Source organism: Corylus avellana, chromosome ca9 (assembly GCF_901000735.1).
Source record: "Corylus avellana chromosome ca9, CavTom2PMs-1.0".
Classification (NCBI taxonomy): Eukaryota; Viridiplantae; Streptophyta; class Magnoliopsida; order Fagales; family Betulaceae; genus Corylus; species Corylus avellana.
The window spans coordinates 6612815-6632559 of record NC_081549.1 but is presented as its reverse complement, the minus strand read 5'-3'; the positions used below and the strand labels follow the sequence as shown (position 1 = coordinate 6632559).

At 36.5% G+C, this 19745-nt stretch overlaps 1 protein-coding gene across 3 annotated transcripts; it reads left to right on the top strand.

Annotated features, from left to right (window-relative positions):
* Positions 1 to 687: 687 nt before the first annotated feature.
* On the top strand, positions 688 to 19703 carry LOC132191418 (uncharacterized). Of its 3 annotated transcripts, XM_059606417.1 has the most exons (15): positions 689 to 1056; positions 4528 to 4662; positions 4822 to 4901; positions 5037 to 5120; positions 6032 to 6119; positions 6550 to 6710; positions 6857 to 8861; positions 10146 to 10456; positions 11404 to 11719; positions 11924 to 12079; positions 12271 to 12412; positions 16377 to 16453; positions 17438 to 17556; positions 18515 to 18623; positions 19101 to 19703. In XM_059606417.1, the coding sequence occupies exons 1-15, from the start codon at positions 886 to 888 to the stop codon at positions 19299 to 19301; spliced, it is 4155 nt and encodes a 1384-aa protein (XP_059462400.1). In that variant the 5' UTR covers positions 689 to 885; the 3' UTR covers positions 19302 to 19703. The 3 variants fall into 3 exon arrangements, with proteins under 3 accessions (XP_059462401.1, XP_059462400.1, XP_059462402.1); XM_059606418.1 differs by lacking the exon at positions 11924 to 12079 and having other exon boundaries at positions 688 to 1056; XM_059606419.1 differs by lacking the exon at positions 4822 to 4901 and having other exon boundaries at positions 966 to 1056.
* The last annotated feature ends 42 nt before the right edge of the window (positions 19704 to 19745 follow it).

Here is a 19745-nt window from a genome sequence, read left to right as displayed (position 1 = left end):
AATTGAAAACATTTCAGTTAACCAAGTAAACTTTTTTCAATTTCTGTAAAATGGTTTTCCTTTTTAAAATCATAAATTATTTTAAAAATTTGAGCTTCTCCTTATTGCACATATTTTCTCACATTTCATTTTTTGTTGACGCTAGAATCTTTCGCTGTTCGTAGCCACTGATATTCCTTGGAAGTTGCTAGCCGTTTTTTGTTACCATTGGAAGTTGCCGGCAATTGTCCACCATCGCTAATTTTTTGTACGAATTGAAAAATAAATTTGACTTATGTCGAAACAAACAAAGTTTGAATAAAAAATACACCATCTAAAATGCATTAACTAAATCAACCTATCCATTGTTTGAAGAAGACGAACATTGTTCTTGCCTTTCATTCATAAATACAAAAGGATATAAAGGTGTAATTTTTATTTTTTTTTTTGTAAGAGAAAGTGTAAAATTTGAACCTTGTCATTTGTTGTATTCAAACAATTGCTTGACCACTAATCAACGAATCATTAGAAACTATAAAGTGAAAACGACATTCAAAACCAACTTTTCAAGTATAATAACCAACGTTGAACAAGTCCACATCACTTAAATCACTTGACCAGAAAGGACAGGAATATGGTAAGCAAAGGATTACTGCCACTGTCAGCAGCTTTAACATTTTATTTTTTATTTTTTATGGCCGTTTTTTCGTTCTTTCTTTCTTTCAGACCCTTTTGGGATTTCTCTCTCTCTCGTAGTCTCTGTAATGTTTGTATGGCACCACATGGACACCCGATGCATATCTAAATAGAGAAAGGAAAACCTTCAACATCCCTAAGAAATTTAATTTTTTTCCCGAGAAACAAACGGAAAACCCTAGCCCTCGCAAAGGTACAAACTAATCTTCAATGGCGGTTTCAGAGGAGGAGTGTTCCTCCGCCAAGTCCCGATCGTCTTCGTCCGCTTCTAGCAGCAGCACTCACTACCTCGCAAAGTGCGTTCTCAGAGGAAGCGTCGTCCTCCAGGTCCTCTACGGGCACATCCGCTCCCCAACCTCCCTCGACGTCGTCTTCGGCAAGGTCCTCCTCTTTCTTTGAATTTCGTTTTTCATTTTCGGTTGAAATCATGTAATTGTTTTTCACTGATGTTTTATAATAAATTGCTTCAATTAGACTTTGGTCTTAGATTTGAATTTTTACTCATTACTTGAACGCACTCCGTATGCTTTTCCGATTGCTAATTCTTTGCTACACTGCTATTTTAATGAATGTAATCGAGACCTACTTTGCATTTATTGCTTCTTATTTTCCTCTAATCTGGTTTGAAGAGCGTACGATTCTGTTCCCCGACACCCCTTATTTGAATAGTTTTGATAATGTGCAGCCTTACTATTTTTTAATCAGTAATTGGCTCGAAGGGGAGGGGAAGGGAAGATTCAAACTAATAACCTCCATTTCATAAGGTGTGGTTGCTAGCGGATTGAGCTACTCCTTAGGTGTAGCCTTTATATACAGCTTTGTAGATGTAAGATTTTTGAAGTGGGGATTTTGTTGATATGGCTTGGATGAATACAGTGAACCTATATAGGGTTTATATAGAACAGAAACAAATAGTACAAATTTAACCTAAAGCTAGAGATAATTATGGAGATAATATCTCACCAACCCTAATCAACTCTTGAAGGTTCTCTTGCATCGACCAAATCTCCACTAAGTCATACTAGATTTGAGGTGGGAGATGGCACCAAGATTAGATTCTGGCATGATCTATGGTGTGGGGATAGGGCTCTTAAGAAAGCCTTTTCGGGTTTATTTGGTATTGCACGCACAAAGGATGCTTTTGTTGTGAATCATATGGATATTTCTGGAGGTTCCATTCAATGGAATGTGAGCTTTGTTAGAGTGATTCATGATTGGGAGGGGGATGTCTTTGCCTTGATCTTCCTGGTGTTGTATTTAGGGAGAGTGGGACAATGAGATGTGGTGGGTCCCTTCAAAAAGAGGGTTATTTGGTTTTAAATCTTTTTACAGTGTCATGACTTGTAATGACGGTTTTCGCTTCCTTGGAAAAGTGTTTGGCATACTAAGGTTATGTTGAGGGTGGTCTTTTTGCTTGGTTGGCGGCCCTAGGAAAAATCCTTATTATGGACAATTTCTGGAAGTGGCGCATTGGTTGATAGGTGTTGTATGTGCAAGAGGAATGAGGAGTCTGTGAATCATCTTTTTCTTCATTGTGAGGTTGTTTGTGCTATGTGGAATGTTTTCTTTAGTCGGTTTGGGTTGTCTTGGGTTATGCCTAGATGAGTAGTCACTTTGTATGCTTGTTGATGGACCGCCAACAACACTCAAAATCTTGTGGTGTGGATGATGGTACCTTCGTGTCTTTTGTGGTTTCTTTGGAGGGGAAAAAAAATAGAAGTTTTGAAGACCGAGAGAGGACTTTGGAGGAGATTAAGTCTTTATTTTTCAACCATGTATCTTTGGACAAATGCTTTTTGTTTATTCTTTAGTGATTAGTTTTTATTAGTTTCTTGTTCTTTTTGCTCCTACTAGTTAGAGGTGGCTTCTCGTGTATACTCTTTGTGTACCTGGGACGCCTTATACTTTTTATAATATCCTAATTCTTAAAAAAAAAAAGGAACTCCACTAATTTAGATATATGATATACCAACTATCCATGCAACACTTTGATACATACTTTTCATGCCATCTCAAACATGTGATAATTTATCAAAAAAAAAAAAAAATTGGTAATTTACAAAGTTACCATGAAAAGAGATTGATAATTGAAAGAAAGGGAAAACAAGAGGGTCTCAGCACTGGAAACCTAGTTCTTAGAGCATCTTCAAGAGCTCTCTAAAATCCACTTTTAGCCAAAATTTGATTAATTCTACAAAAAAGCAAGCTCCATCAAGCTCTCTATTCCCCTCTCCATTTTAGGGCTTGTTAGACCTTTTCCCCACATTTGGAGAACAAAATCCTTTCTCTACTCCATTTTTTTATGTTTTTATATTTCCCCTCACACTTTCTCACTCCCTCTCGAGTTCTCTCTCTCTCTTCCTCATCTCTCCCTTCGCCATGCCTGTAGTAAAATCAAAGACAATTCCAATGATACAAGACACATGAAAAGTGCCCAAGTTTCAATACAATAGCTTTTCATGAATAACAAGACAAATGCACCAACACCCAGAATAGAAAACATTGAACCAAAGAAAACCCAGAAGCGCACACCTCTGAAAAACCTTGAAAATGGATGCGTCCTTCAAAGTTTTAAGCGTCGTAACACACACACAATGCACACCACAAAGAGAGAAACACATGCAGAGAGGCGGAGAGGGATCGAGAGGGAGAGAGAAAGTGTAAGGGGAAATATAAAAACGTAAAAAATGGGGTTTGTTGTGTTGTTTTGGTAGTAATTCTTTGGCTTCTCTCTGTTGTTTGGGAGGAGTGATTTTGGATTGAGAAATGTTTATGGGTTTGTGGGGTGCTTTTGATAATAAAAAATGAATGAAGATAGAATAAAATTATATTTAAATAGAATAGAGTAAAATTTAGAGAGTTTATTATTTAGTACTTTTGTATAGCTGCTAGTTAAACTTGAAAAAGTGAGTTTTTTAGCCAAATTTTAGCTAAAGAATAGAGAATTCATTGAGAATTCTCTTAGCCTCTTAGGTGATGGCTGCCATTGAAAGGTTTGCGGCTGAAAGAGTGATTGCTGAAAATTTTACGGTAGAACATATCAAGATACAATGCGTTGGATGATAGGAAACAACAATAGTGAAGACATTAGTGAAAATAAAAGAGAATCAAACGAAAATATTTTCAGCTGAAGGGGCGTTGTGGGGTTGCTTGCTAGAAATGTGGAAGCTCTGAAAGACTACTCATAGGGATTAATCAACTTACTCTGTTGTAAGACATTGTGAATAAGGATTTTCTTGGTATGACTTAGATGATTATAATGAACCCATAAAGAGTAATTCAAATTCAAAATTCAAAATTAAACCTAGATGTATTGTGGAAGTAATATCTCGCCAATCCTAATGGAATCATAAAGATTCTATCTCACCAACTAAATCTCCACTAATTTAGATATGGTACATTGGTTATGATTCAATGCATTTCACCTTATGATTTATGCATTTTTAGTAGATATGGCTTTTATTGAGACCAAGTATGAAAAGATAGGGTGGAAATATTAGCAATTTAGATTAATATATCAGTTTTGACGTCTGTTTATAGTTTTATTTTTATTTTGCTGTAATTTTCATTGGAGGAGTACTGAATAGTATATGTTAGTAAAATTTTTTATGGTTTATCTTGGTGGTGTCAGCTAATTAATAGCTTCCCATACTAATATGGTGAAGTGTGAAAAAAAAATTCAGCTGACTTTTGGAATCTCTCCTGATCTATTTTGTCTGATTAAAATTTTTGTCATTTGTACAATGCATTTAACCTTTTATTTTCTGTTCTTATTATAAGAGAATTAGTAATGGATCTCTTATTTTCACCTAGCTTAATCCACCTCTGATTCATTGATGGCATTTTGTTCAGGAGACATCCATAGAGTTGGTAATCATTGGTGAAGATGGAAGTGTACAATCTGTATGCGAGCAGCCTGTATTTGGCACAATTAAAGATATTGCCATCCTTCCCTGGAATGAGAAGTTCCAAGTACGAAACCCACAGGTTTGTTAGTTAATTCCCCTGTATTCAAAGACATCTGCTGCTGAATTGTTTTTTCCTTGTCTTGAGAGATAAGTAAATATATTGTATGAATACAAGTTTACATGATTAAAAGTAATTCTTTATGTTTGGAATACCAATTTTTTGCCCTTTCTTTTCTAGATGCTGGGTAAAGACCTTGTGGTTGTTATTTCTGATTCGGGGAACCTCTCATTTCTCACATTTTGCAATGAAATGCACAGGTTTTATTTATTCTTGCTTAGTTCGTTCTTTCCTGGTCAAAAGAAAGAAAGGACTTCGCTACTTCTTTGTTTGATTTTTTTACGGTAGGTTAGTCCTTATTAAGTGTGCTTACTGTATATTGGTTGTTGATATAGGTTCTTTCCACTAACACATGTTCAACTTTCCAATCCTGGAAACTCAAGGCATCAGCCTGGAAGAATGTTGGCTGTTCATTCCAGGTAAGCTGCATTTGTGGTTAGACAAATTGGAAATGATACTCTATTCATGATCAGGCTGATTTGTTTAAGCCAGTGTTCGGCACTCCTTTTTTTTTTTTTTTTTTCTTCCATAAAATTTAAATTTAAATTTTGTTTTTTTACTTTCCCCTTTTGCTGGACTTAACTGGAGTCCTAGTGCTGAATTTGTGAAAAACTCTTAGAGCCCTTACTGTAGAGTAGTGCAGTAACAATTCTTGTTACTACTAGCAAATTATTTTTTTGGCACTGGTGCTTTTATCATATGGGAAATCTCTATGAAGCTACGTGAACTCCTGTCCATGCATTTTTTGGATGATAAAAAGGCAGAAGTAGTATTTTTTATTAAGCAATTTGATCAAAGTACACAAGGAAGATTCAATGAGCTAGGGTGATTGCTGATTAGTAACTCCAGAGTGTGATAAATATAATATATATATTTTTTTGATAAGTAATCCAATCTCATAAAGAAGTGCATAGGGGCACAACCCAAGTTTATGGGAAGTATACAAGAGAAACAAGTATGATATTTCTTATGTCATGCTTGTCTAAAAGGAAAGAAAAAAAAAGAAAAGAAAAAATGCATCTTATTTTATGTAGGATTATTTTTTTGATAAGTAATCGGAAAATATCATTAAAAGCGTAAAGGCGTCCCCAAGTATACAAGATTATGTAGGATTATATTATGGTACACATGCTTAATCTTTTGAAGGCTAATTCATTAACTGTATTAAGTAGGATATCTATTGTTTATGGAAATAAGGCCCGAACTTCTGTTTCAATATGTGTGTTTGTCTCTTCTTTTCACATCTCTTGAGTTTCGGAAGAAAAAGAGAAGTATCTGGAATACCTAAGTATTTTCCTAAGTTCTAACTTGTATGATTTTCTTTTTACAGTGGCTGTTTCATTGCTGCCAGTGCATATGAAGATCGCTTGGCTCTGTTTTCCGTTTCAATGTATAATGGCAGTGATATCATTGATGAGGTTAAAAGATATTTTAACTTGCTGACGTATAAGAAAGTGGTTTGTTGTTCTGTATGTATGAAAGAAAGCAATATATCCCATATGAAACTACTCCCTTGACTAAATAATTGTCCCACTTTTAAAAGGGACATTTTTTTTTAACTAACATTAAATGTTATCCCACCTACTTAAAGGTACCTTTTTATTATTACCCAATTTTTTTTATTGAAAAGTGAATTAGTATTTCACATGTGATGACAAGGTGTACTGTGGAAAGTGTAATATATATACATATTTGAAAAGGGACAATAATTTTAGGACATCCCAACAAGGAAATGTGGACTATATTTTGGGGATGGAGGGAGCATTTTATTTAATTTACTCATTTATTCTGATGACATGTGAATTTTACATGGAGTTACTGAGATGTTTTCTTGTCACACAAATTCAGAGAATAATTTACCCTCCTGAAAATGAAGGGGATGCAAGTGTTTCCAGAAGCATCCAGGAAAACAGTATACAGGGTACTATATGGAGCACGTGCTTTATTTCACAAGATTCTTGTCAACCAAGTAAGGGGCATAATCCTGTACTAGCCATTCTTCTAAATAGGTATGGCAACTGAGTATCTGTCATAGGGGGATATAGCCTTATTTTTCATTGTTATGTGGCTTTAGGATGAAAGTTATACTCTATTTCTATTCTATCAGTGTTCTGTTAAGGTAAAACATAACTACAACCCAAATTTTGGACTGCAGGCGGGGAGAAGATGGGAATGTACTTCTGTTGTTGAGATGGAATATCAGAGAATGTGCTATATGTGTTATCTCTGAGTATACTGAAGCTGGACCCTTAGCGCATAATATTGTTGAAGTTCCACACTGTAATGGGTTTGCCTTTCTGTTCAGGGTTGGTGATGCTCTCTTAATGGATCTTAGAGATCCGCACAATCCCTGCTGTCTATATCGAATGAGCTTAAATTTTTTACCCAACGCAGTGGATGAGCATAATTTTGTTGAGGAATCGTGTAGAGTACATGATGTTGATGATGAAGGTTTATTTAATGTTGCTGCTTGTGCTTTGCTGGAGCTGAGGAGGGATTATGATCCTATGTGTATAGATGGTGAGAATGGAAATGTGGTTTCAGCCCGCAAACATGTATGCTCGTGGAGTTGGGAACCAGAGCATCATAAAAATCCAAGGATGATTTTCTGTGTGGATACTGGAGAATTTTTTATGGTTGAAATTTCGTTTGATACTGATGGCGTTAAAGTTAATCTATCAGAGTGCCTTTATAAAGGTCTACCATGCAAGGAACTTTTATGGGTCCAAGGCAGATATCTGATTGCAGTTGTGGAGATGGGGGATGGGATGGTCCTCACACTGGAGAATGGAAGACTGCATTACACAAGTACTATTCAAAACATTGCACCAATATTAGATATGTCAGTTGTGGATTACCATGATGAGAAACATGATCAAATGTTTGCTTGCTGTGGAGTGGCCCCAGAGGGATCATTAAGGATTATTCGCAGTGGTATCAGTGTAGAAAAATTGTTGAGGACTGCTCCTATTTATCAAGGCATAACTGGTACTTGGACAGTTCGAATGAAAGTAATTGATTCCTATCATTCTTTTCTTGTGCTATCATTTGTTGAAGAGACCAGGGTACTATCGGTTGGCTTAAGTTTTACTGACGTGACTGATTCAATTGGTTTCCAGTCTGATGTCTGTACTTTGGCATGTGGCCTGGTAAATGACGGTTTGCTTGTCCAGATTCACCAAAATGCTGTCAGGCTTTGTTTACCTACCAAGGTTGCTCATTCTGATGGCATCCCTTTGTCCTATCCAGTTTTCACCTCTTGGTTCCCAGACAATATTAGTATAAGTTTGGGGGCAGTTGGACATAATATGGTTGTTGTTTCTACCTCTAATCCATGCATTTTATATATCCTTGGGATCAGATTTCTATCAGCTTATAATTACGAAATATATGAAATGCAACATTTGAGACTACAAATTGAATTATCATGCATTTCAATACCTCAAAAACCTTTTGAGCAAAAACAATCAAGTTCTTCCATCAATCTGGTAAATAGTAGCCGTGTGGATGCCTTTCCAGTTGGAGTTGACATTGGTAAAACCATTGTTATTGGGACACATAGGCCTTCAGTAGAAATCTTGTCCTTTACACCAAAAAATGGCCTACGAGTCCTTGCTTCAGGGATGATTTCATTGACAAATACCATGGGAACTGCTATAAGTGGCTGCATTCCTCAAGATGTAAGGCTTGTATCAGTTGATAGGCTTTATTTACTCTCTGGTTTGAGGAACGGAATGCTGCTTCGGTTTGAGTGGCCTGATGCCTCCAAAGTGTCTTCATCAGAATTGCCCAGATACCAATCTCTTAGTTCATCTTTAGAAAATACATATACTGCCTTATCAGGTATTAGAGTGCCAACTTCTTTTAGCCCACATCTGTGCGAGGCTAATCTATTTCAGAAGACAGACGACCTTCCTGTTAATCTTCAGTTGATTGCCATTCGTCGCATTGGCATTACTCCTGTTTTCCTTGTTCCACTGAGTGATTCACTTGATGCAGATTTAATTGCTCTTAGTGACAGGCCTTGGTTGTTGCATACTGCAAGGCACAGCCTCTCTTATACATCCATCTCATTTCAACCTTCAACACATGTGACCCCTGTATGTTCTGTCGAATGTCCAAAAGGAGTCTTATTTGTTGCAGAGAACAGTCTACATTTGGTGAGAACTCTTTTCTACGGAGTCATATTTTGTGGGTGTTTGGCTTTCAATTTTAAGGCTATTCCTTTTCAGCTTGTGAAAAATTATGCTTTCTTTTATACCGAGTAAATAGGGAAAATATTACGAGTTTCCTTTGCATTATATATCATGTTAACTGTGACTTTCATCTCGTTTAAAGTTTCTACTCCTATTTTATTTATAGAACTTTTGAATTGTTATATTCTCTCGTTTTTAAAATGCATTTATTGAGGTTTCTCTTTTTTTTGACTGTGGATATGTGGATAATGTGTGTGGAAAGTGTCTTATACTATAAAATTGATGATGGTTGAATTTTGAATCTTTCTGCTTGGGAATATTGGAAATAGGAACCAATACTAGTTTTATTTATTCATTCCAAGAGGATGTATTTTTATTGTTGGGTTTCATGGGACAGAACTGGGTTTTTGTGCTAATAAGTGAAGTGGATATATATTAATTTATCATTACTCGCTGCCTCAATAGGTTACATATCTCTGATTCTATTTTGAAAAAAGTGAAAAAAGAAAAGAAAATGAAAACGGGGTGTATATATGATTTCATGGGATTACTCAACAACTGAATAAGCAGGTTGAGTCAGTCGAATTAATGCAAGCTAAAGGAACCCTTGTTAATATTATGGAAATAAGAGTTCTACCTAGATAAAATCTGGGGTATCTGATCTCCCAATTTGAATTTTGTTCTCTCTCTCTCTCTCTTTCTTCCTCTGTGTGTGTGTGGACATGTAACAGCCTTGAAATGACGGCTTTAAGTGTATAGAGTGCTGAATCATGAGTAATTTTGACTTGTTCTTCTCTCTTACTGGCTCGATACTCTTTTATGCGTCTTTTTTGGCTGATTTTGGTCAAGATATATCTCCTTTGAGAATATTGGGCTCTCAAGCATTTCATGAAAGGGTAATATCTGATGTGTAGTGGTAAAAAAAAATTATTCGACTTTGGTCAGGTGCTTATTCTTATGTGCTGGAACTTAAAGCATTCTAAAAGTTGTCGATGACTCGATAATCAGCTGATGGTCCCATTCAATTTTATAAAAAAAATAATAATAATTTGCAGTCGATGCTGTATGAAGAAAATTTATTTTACTGATGATCTGATGGATATCATGTTATTTATGACTTTTTGTTTCTTCTCTTTTTCTTTCCTTCTTTCCCTCTTAAATTATGGTCCTTTCTCAAACTTGGATATATTGGTAATAGTTAGTGTGGCATATGCTAGTATTTATGGTCTTGATCATTTGATTCTCTAGGTGGAGATGGTGCATAGTAAGAGGCTTAATGTGCAGAAATTTCATCTTGGAGGCACTCCACGGAAGGTCTTATATCATAGTGAAAACAGGCTATTACTTGTAATGAGAACTGAATTGAGCAATGATATGTGTTCATCCGACATATGTTGTGTGGATCCCCTTAGTGGGTCGGTCATATCATCTTATAAACTTGAACTTGGAGAAACAGCAAAATCCATGGAGTTGGTGAGGGTTGGAAGTGAACAGGTCCTGGTGGTTGGGACTAGTCTGTCCTCCGGTCCAGCCATAATGCCCAGTGGTGAAGCTGAGAGGTGTTCATCTGCCCCATACCTTTGTTTTCCCAGCTTTGCCATACTTTTAGTTTGAGGGTTCTCTGTTTTGTTTAATATCAAACTGCTAAAAATTTTCCCATTACAGTAATGTGCAATAGCTTAAGAGCATCTCCAGCAGTAGTGGCTATTTTAGCTACCAAAAACACACATTTTTTCATTTTAACTATTAACTTTTCAATAAAAATTCCAATGAATTATCTATTCCTCTTTACTTTTTTTAAATATTATTTTTCAATGTTTTGAGGGAGAGAGAAACCAATAAAAAACAAAAAGCGAACTATTACCCTCAATATTATATTCACTCATTGTAGCAAATATTTTTCTTTGAAGCATCTGTTGGAGAGCCAAAAGGACTAATATTAGTTAAATATAGCTAATATGAGCCCTTTAAAGCATCTATTGGAGATGCTCTAACATTTGAGGGCTTGATTGGTAAATTGTAGTTGTGGGAGAGTTGAATACGAATGTAGTTGTCCTGGTGGGCATCCTGCGAATATGAATAAGTTGTTTGGAAATGATAATTGTTTTTTGGGGAAACTACATTTACTCTCCTCTAACTACCATGATTTTTGGAATGTCCTTCAAATGTTTTAATATTTGCAATGTCCCCCTAATCTACCATTGGGGTTGCAATGTCCCCATTCCGCGGCTCATAATGACAAAAATACCCTCCCATAGGCTAAAAATTCAGAAAAGGGTGATATTTTATCTTATCAATGGTATTTTTGTAATTTTGAGTTGCTGAAGGGACATTACAACCACAATGGTAGATTTTTTTTTTTTTCTTTGTGGAGAGGGGGGAGGGGCGGGGTACATTGCAAAATCGATGGTAGTTAGATGGGGTGTTAAATGTAGTTGACCCTTCTTTTTATGTCATATATATTTAGTTCCATACATGTTATTTTAACTGAAATTTTCTTTAACAGTACCAAGGGCCGTCTTATTGTCCTCTGCTTTGAACACGTGCAAAATTCAGATAGTGGGTCAATAACATTCTGTTCAAAGGCAGGATCAGCTTCTCAACGAAATTCACCATTTTGTGAAGTTGTTGGGTATGCCACAGAACAACTATCAAGCAGTAGTCTCTGCAGCAGCCCAGATGATACTAGCTGTGATGGAGTCAAACTTGAAGAGACTGAAGCATGGCAATTGCGCTTAGCTTTTTCAACTACATTGCAGGGAATGGTCCTTGCAATATGTCCTTATCTTGATCGTTACTTCTTGGCATCTGCCGGTAATAGTGTAAGTTGCATAATTCTTTCTTTCTCTCTTTCTTTCTTTACTTCTGTTATTATTATTATTTTTGCTAATTGTCTTTTGGTCTTCAAGCAGCAAAGCCTATGTATTTATGCATATGCTCTTTGCTGTTTAAGATGTTGGTCCTCTTATCTCAGTTTGGTTTATGTATGTATCCTCTGCTGATTAAGACGTTGGTCTTTTTCTCAGTTTTTTGTATGTGGTTTTCCAAGTGACAATCCTCAAAGGATGAAAAGGCTTGCTGGAGGAAGGACACGATTTATGATAACATCTTTGACTTCATATTTTACTAGAATTGCTGTTGGTGATTGCCGTGATGGTATTCTTTTCTATTCTTACCATGAGGTAATTAGCAAAGGCAGTTTCTCTATGTAATTTGTGTTTGATTCCTATTAGCCTTTTTTCAAAACAAGGATGGGTTCATCTGTTAATGTGCATAAATTTTTCCCTTTTATTTGTTTTTCCTTGCCTATAGCTTTAAGGCTTGTATTCTTGAAATGGTGCTGAACTTGCCTACTTTGCTTTTTGTGTGTTAGGATTCCAAAAAACTGGAGCATCTGTATTCTGACCCATCACAGAGGCTAGTTGCTGATTGTATTCTTATGGATGTTGACACTGCTGTTGTTTCAGATCGTAAAGGGAGCATTGCGGTTCTGTCATCTTCAGATCGTTTAGAAAGTAAGTTTTAGATTAAGCCGTATGTGTTAAGGCTTTGGTTTGAATATCCCCATGCATGCCAAGTAGTTCCTATTAAATGTCCTGTAATCAGCAACTGCCACTCTTCTCTGAAGAATGAGTGCATTCAAGTTTGTGAAAATCCAACTTTTGCTTTTGGAAAAGGAGAATATTACGTTCGAACTTAGAAACCATTAATGAAAGGGAAAATGTATAATAAGTCTTTCAGTCAACCCTCCAAAATTTAACTCCCTGATTTTTTTTTTTTCAAAAATTTACTCGGGTCAATTGAAATGATAATAAAATTTCTGCCATCAAAATTTTTTAACAACCGTTAGGGCCACTCAAAACGTACCGTTTTACCTAATTAAAATATTAATTTTTTATTAATTTAATTTAAAAAATTAAATCTAAAAATTAAAAAAAAAAATTGAAGGGTGGCTAGGGGTGGCAGTGGCCGCAAACCACCCCTTGGGTGGTTTGCCAACCTTGGAGTGGCTGCGGGTGCGCAGGGTGGCGGCCAAACCACCCAAGGGGTGGCTCGAGCCACCCTAGGGGTGTGGGCAAACCACCCCTGGGATGGCTTGCGGCCACCCCATAGGGATTGGAAAAAAAATTTTAATTTTAATTTTTTTAAAAAAAAATTTAGATTTAATTTTTTAAATTAAATTAATATTTTAATCAGGTAAAACGGTGTGTTTTGAATGGCCCTAACGGTTGTTAAAAAATTTTGACGAGAGGGATTTTATTGTCATTTCAATTGACCCAAGGAGTAAATTTTCGAAAATAAAAATCAGGGAGTTTTTACTTATCAAAAAAATAAAAAAAATCAGGGAGTTTTAAATTTTGGAGGGTTGATTCATGGACTTACTATATATTTTCCCTTAATGAAATTTACCTTACAGATCAATACTTCAGCAATTTAAACTTTTTTTTTTTTGGATGAATGAGTAAATCTTTCATATATCAACATTGAAGTACAAAGCACTCTAGCTATTTTTTAGCCACAAACTCCAGGAAACAACAAGCCTCCTGAACACTACAGAAAAGGCATCAGAACAAACAGAAGCTAACTACTGACAAAGCAAGTGGAAGCTAACTACAACCAAAGCAACAAGCCTCAACACTAGGAACTGTAAATCACCAAAGCAAAACTTTAACCTCAGCATCCACAATCACTCACCTCTTGTACACTAACAACAACCAGGAAATGATCAAATAGCGAAAACATAGAAACCGCTAAACACTTTACAGACTCTTCAACCGGGTCACTGATCAGATAGCAACTCGACAGCACTTGTAGCACAACACTGCTCCACCAAAGCTCATTCAGCTAATACCCAACACACTATCCGTCAGACCCCAACTGCAACACAGGTCTTCATTTTCTTTACTTCTTACTTATCAAAAAAAAAAAAAAAAAAAATCTTTACTTTTCAGATAATTCCCTTTGGACATGATTCTACTTCAACTTCCCAAATTATTCTCTGAATGATTTTCTCCTCAGTTTGTAAGGGATTCCCATGCCTTTTATTGTTCCTCTCCCTCCAAAGATTATAAACTGAGGCACTCAAAACTAATTTGATCAAATCAGCTTTCAAACCTATACCCTTCCATTCCTTAACTCCTCTCTCAACTATATCCTCCCATTTATATGGCAGATCAACAATCAAACACCTTCTTAAGTTTCCAAACCAAACTCTTCTACAAAAGCTACAATAAAAAAAGAGATGATTGCTTCCTTCAATACAGCTCCTACAAAACACACAAAGTGCATTGCCTCCAAAGCCCCAGCTCAGTAGCCTTTCACCAGTAGTAAGGCTATTTCGAATAGCTAACCACAAGATAAAAGACTGCCTTGGAATTGCCATAGGGAACCATATCAAATTCCATATCCCCATTCTAACCAAAGCTAAGTTACTTTGAATCTGCACAAGGTCATCAGACCTAGCCCCTTTCCAGTACCAATTCCCTTCTCGAATAACACTAGACGTAATATAAACTTTCATCACAAGTCCTCCCCGTTGATCATCTCTGCTCTTTATAGCTTTCATATAATTAATTTATTAAGAAAAGAAAAGATTATAATAGTTTTCCATGAGTTTAAAATGGAAGAACATACAGTTCTTATATTTGTCACACTTTCGTATCATAAATTTAACCAAAACACTTAGTAATGATATTCAGTGCTCTTCTCCTTCACTGATAACATATCTTTTCATCTTTTTCATTTGTGTTGCTTATTTCTATGCTTTGAAGCTGCTTTGGGCTTGAAGGTTTTGGCTAAGTCAGAACTAGTTTGTGTGGAAAATAATGATCATGTTGGGGCCTACTGTTGGGGCCTCCTACAAGGCTAAGCATATTTGGGACTATGTTATTGAGAACATGGAGCGTCGATTGGCTAGTTGGAAAATAACGTACTTATCCAAGGGTGGCAGGGTTACCCTTATTAAGAACACATAATCCAATTTGCTTACGTATTTCTTGTCCCTTTGTCCTCTCCATGCGAGTGTTGCAAACCATATTGAAAAGCTCCAACGTGACTTCTTATGGGGGTGGGTTAGGCGAAGAGTTCAAATATCACCCGCTTTGCTAGTCCAAGGTTTGTTCGCCGCTCTCTGAGGGAAGGAGGGAAATTCGGAACTTGTTGGTGTTCAATTGTGCTCTCTTAGGTAAATGGCTTTGGTACTATATGCATAAGAGAGAGTAGCAATGAACTCTCAATTTGGCAGTTCGTAGAGTGGGTGGTGTCCTATTGAGCCTTTTGGAGTGTTTGGGGTTATGGAAGAATATTAGGAGGGGTTGGGGGAAATTTTTATTTCACACCAGATTTGAGGTGGCAAATGGCTCTAAGATTAGATTATGGCATTACCAGTGGTGTGGGGATGTGGCCCTCAAGGAAGCCTTTCCAAATTTATTTGGTATTGCCTGTGAGAATGATGCTTTTTTTGCAGCTCACTTGGAATTTTATGGTGGTTCCAATCAGTGAAACATGAGCTTTACTAGAAGTGCTTATGATTGGGAGGTAAATGTCTTTGCCTCATTCTTCATGCTGTTGTATTCAGTTAGAGTGAGACAAAAAAGTAAAGATAAGTTGTGGTGGGCCCCCTCCTAAAGAGGGTTGTTTAAGGTTAGATCCTTCTAGTGTTCCTTGGTTTGTAGTGAAGGTTGCCGCTTCCCTTGGAAGAGTGTTTGGCTAACTAAGGCTACTTTGAGGGCAGCTTTTTTCGCTAGGTCGGTGACTTTAGGTAAAATCCTTACTATGGATAAGCTCAGGAAGTGGCACATCATTGTAGTGGACATATGCTGCATGTGTAAGAGGAATGAGGAGTTTGTGGACCATTTTCTTCTTCATTGTGATGTGGCTTATGCCATTTGGATTGCATTTTTCAATCATTTTGGATTGTCTTGGGTTCTAGACTTGTAGTTGACCTGTATACTTCTTGTTGGACTACCGTACACAAAGTGCTGATATGTGGAAGATGGTGCCTATGTGCCTTTTATGGCGTTTATGTAGAAAAAAGAATGACATAAATTTTGAGGACCGTGAGAGGACATTAGAGGAGATTAAGTCCTTATTCTTCAAAACTTTGTATCTTTGGACAACTGCTTATGTTTTCCCTTTGATGATTTTTCTTTTTGTTCCTTCTAGTTAAGTGCTTCCTCTTGTATACTTAGGAGCTACACTTTTAATGATACATGTTGATTACTTTTCTTTCATGAAAAGAAAAGAGGAAAATAACCACACCTAATTCATATTCATGCGTTGCAACCAAGAGTATTTGGTTCCTCTGGGTGTGGAATGTTAGTATGGCCATTTTTTTAAACCAAGTAATGGTCTTCCCTGAATTATGTGTTGACCTCATTATTATTCTGCTATTGACTTGCTTATCCTGTTGTTGCTTTTGTACTGTGGCCTGGAAATATAAGATTGCTAATATTTTAAACTATTGTTGCTGTGTCCCAGATAATGCAAGTCCAGAATGCAACTTGACTCTAAGCTCTGCTTATTATATGGGTGACATAGCAATGAGCATCAGGAAGGTACTCCCTTGTGCACTTTATAAGTAAAAGAGTTATCATCTAATCCAAATATTTGTAGTATTTATGTCAATATATATTGCATATGCTTTTGTTTTTATGTAATCTGGCATTTTTTGCTTAATAAATCAATTTTTTGTTTCTATATTTAGATGATATTATGCTAATTAGAGTTTTCGGAGAAGTTCTTGGTGCAATTCTAAAGGCATTTCAAGGACTAGGGCATTAGGTCGAACATGATTGTCATTAAGCAGCATCTGATAACTGATATATTATTACTTGGTTGCATGGGATTATTGGGCGCATAGATTTATACAAATTTAAACTGACTTTGACCAGGGTTCTTGGCAGGCCCCTGTCAGCAACTGGTTTCTGATGCCCGTTTCGTCCTAAAATATTTTTGGCTGAAATTATTTTCCAAGAAAACTGGCTTTTTTTTTTTTTTTTTTTTTTTTTTTTTTTATGTCGGGAGGTAGGGCCCTTCGGACCTACTCCTGCAAAGTAAACCCTGTCCTATGCACCGCACCCTCAGAAGTTTCTCTACACGGAACTGATTAAATCATTGGCTTTTCCACCAGAGGGTGTGGCCCCAAGGGATTGTTTGCACTCATGAGGTGTTGAACCTTAGACCTTGAAGGGAGCAAACCCTCAAAACCAAGGCCTTCACCACTTGGGCCAACCCCTTGGGGTTATTTTTCACTGTTTGTTTGCAACTCTGAAAATGATTTGGAAAACATTTTCTGGTGTTTGGAGTTTTGGAGTTTTGAGGGTTTATGCATGCTCTAACCCTTCCATTCACCCCTATCATCATAATATAAAGGGATACTTTCGAGCTAATCTGTAACAAATATGTATTATTGATATCTAACATGCTATTTTATTCTTTCTATAGCGGGTTTTGGATCTAATGGTATCTTTTAGACATAATTTCATAGAAGTTATTTTCTTGTAGTTCCCATAATGATTCTGTTAATTTTCTTGTTATAGGGGTCATATTTATATAAACTTCCAACTGATGACATGCTGAATGGTATTGACTTGTCACACAACTCAATCATCGCCGGTACACTATTAGGAAGCATTATAATCTTTATTCCCATATCAAGGTATGATTTTCTCAGCAAATCTAGTTTCTTTTTTTCTTTTCTTCTTTTTATAGTATATGGATATTGGTGGCTTATTGATGGTGGTGGCATGCTGTCCATCAAGATTTCTTTTTCTTGTGTAAATGATATTGAATTAATACAAATGCAAATAAACACCAAGGAATACCATGCATCATACCAAGAGAGGATTGGATCCAACAACGATAAAGCTAGACTTTTGGAGGACCCCTTGCAATCTCTTTTGATAGAAAACACCATTAACATATAAACTTTTTCTCATTTTGTGACTTTCTTTTGGTAGAGCTGATCCTTGAAGATTTAAAATATTTTATTTATAAAAAAGGACCACAAAGTGACTGTAGTTTTCATTAGGCCTATTCCATGAGTGACAACAGCTTTGGGTTGTTTGAAGCATCAAGCTTCAGTGAGCTATTCTCTCTCCTTGCCTGGCCATATCATCTATTGAGGGAAGCATTTTGAATCAGATAAATTCTAGGGCCGAGGAATCCCAACTCTTCTGTCTTAAGTCCATTGCCTCATAACATCATCTAATTTCTGTTTTACGCCTACTATCTCTTAAATTTTGTCAGAGATACAATTTCACTGGGTGGCATTGCATGGGGTAGCAGTTTTCAGAAACTGACTAACTACCTCACGAAATTTATCATCCAATGCTCATTAGGTATTTGCTCTTGGGCCTTGGGCTCAGTCAAAACATTTCAAGATCCCTATTATCTGTTGCAAATATGTGATATAGGACTTATTAGTTACAGATCGAGCAAAAGAAAAAGAAGGTAGCAGTGCTGACTTGCATATGATCCTAATTCTTATAACCTAAAATTCTTAGTGTTACATTTAGGAGTGTGTTAACATTTTGATGCTGCACCTTATTGCCTTTTGTGTTTGATAGTGAAGTCTGGCTTCGAATATTATCTTTTCAATTGTCATGTTTATGTAGGGAAGAACATGAGCTCTTAGAAGCAGTCCAAGCTAGACTTGTGGTTCATCCATTGACTGCTCCAGTTCTAGGAAATGATCATAATGACTTCCGTAGCCGCGAAAACCCGGTAAGAAAAGTTGAAACTAATTTTAATGTTACCTCTGGGAAGCACTGATAGCAACAAAGGATTGAAATCTGACGGCAGAATGGTCCTATGAGATTGGATGATCTCAGAACCATCTGGTTGTACCTTATCAGTTTAGGGCCACCTTTTTTCTTCTTCTTTCAATAAATGGATGTGGAATCTTTGTTTATCATTTCCCTTGCATCCTTTTTCTCCTATGACTTTTACCTGCACCGTGGAGAGTATAGATTTTCTGGTCAATCATGTATTGTCAATTTATGTGTGTTATTGTTCGTCCCATGCCACACCCAGTTGTTGAGGCTCAGCTTCTTGTTAGCTTTTCGTAAGGTGTGGTAAAATGGTAATCTTACCTAGCTTGAAAGAGATTTGAATGAGTCTGAAGTATTATAGTGGCTTAATGTCATTGTTCTTCTATTAATGTCATTGCCTTTTATTGTACTTCTTCTAATTGACCGACAGGTTGGGGTACCTCAAATACTTGATGGTGACATGCTGACTCAGTTCTTGGAGCTTACAAGTTTGCAGCAAGAGGACATATTGTCAGTACCTCCTGCTTCATTGGAGACTGCAAAATCAACCTCGAAACCACATTTACCTTCACCTATCCCTGTAAATCAGGTGGTGCAACTCCTCGAACGAGTTCATTATGCATTGAACTAAAAAATGCATCTTCTCTTCTTCTCTCCAATCAATCGTTAATCATGAGATGGATTTTCATTTGCAATACCAAATGTTTATGATGGTATCTTCACTTGCCCTCTTTTTGCCCGGGCAGTGGAATTTCCGACTCTAGGCCCAAAACACTGTTAGATATATTGCAAAAGTGACAAAATCTCTTCTTCTTTTTTTGCCCATCAATCTAAATGGTGGAGCAACAGCTGTACAGGAAATAAATATGTGAAATATGGGTTAGGTTTCCTTGCTGCATCTATGTAATTTAATATCTTGTTTTGTCTAATCTTGTATTACTCGCAATCTATACTATATGGAGGGACGAAATTGAAAGAAATGATTGTATATTGGCCTAATGTATTTCGAGTGGAGCTTTGTTTTGGGATGGTAGTCAATATTCTTGTATTTTTAGATTTGTTGCTACTGGCAATC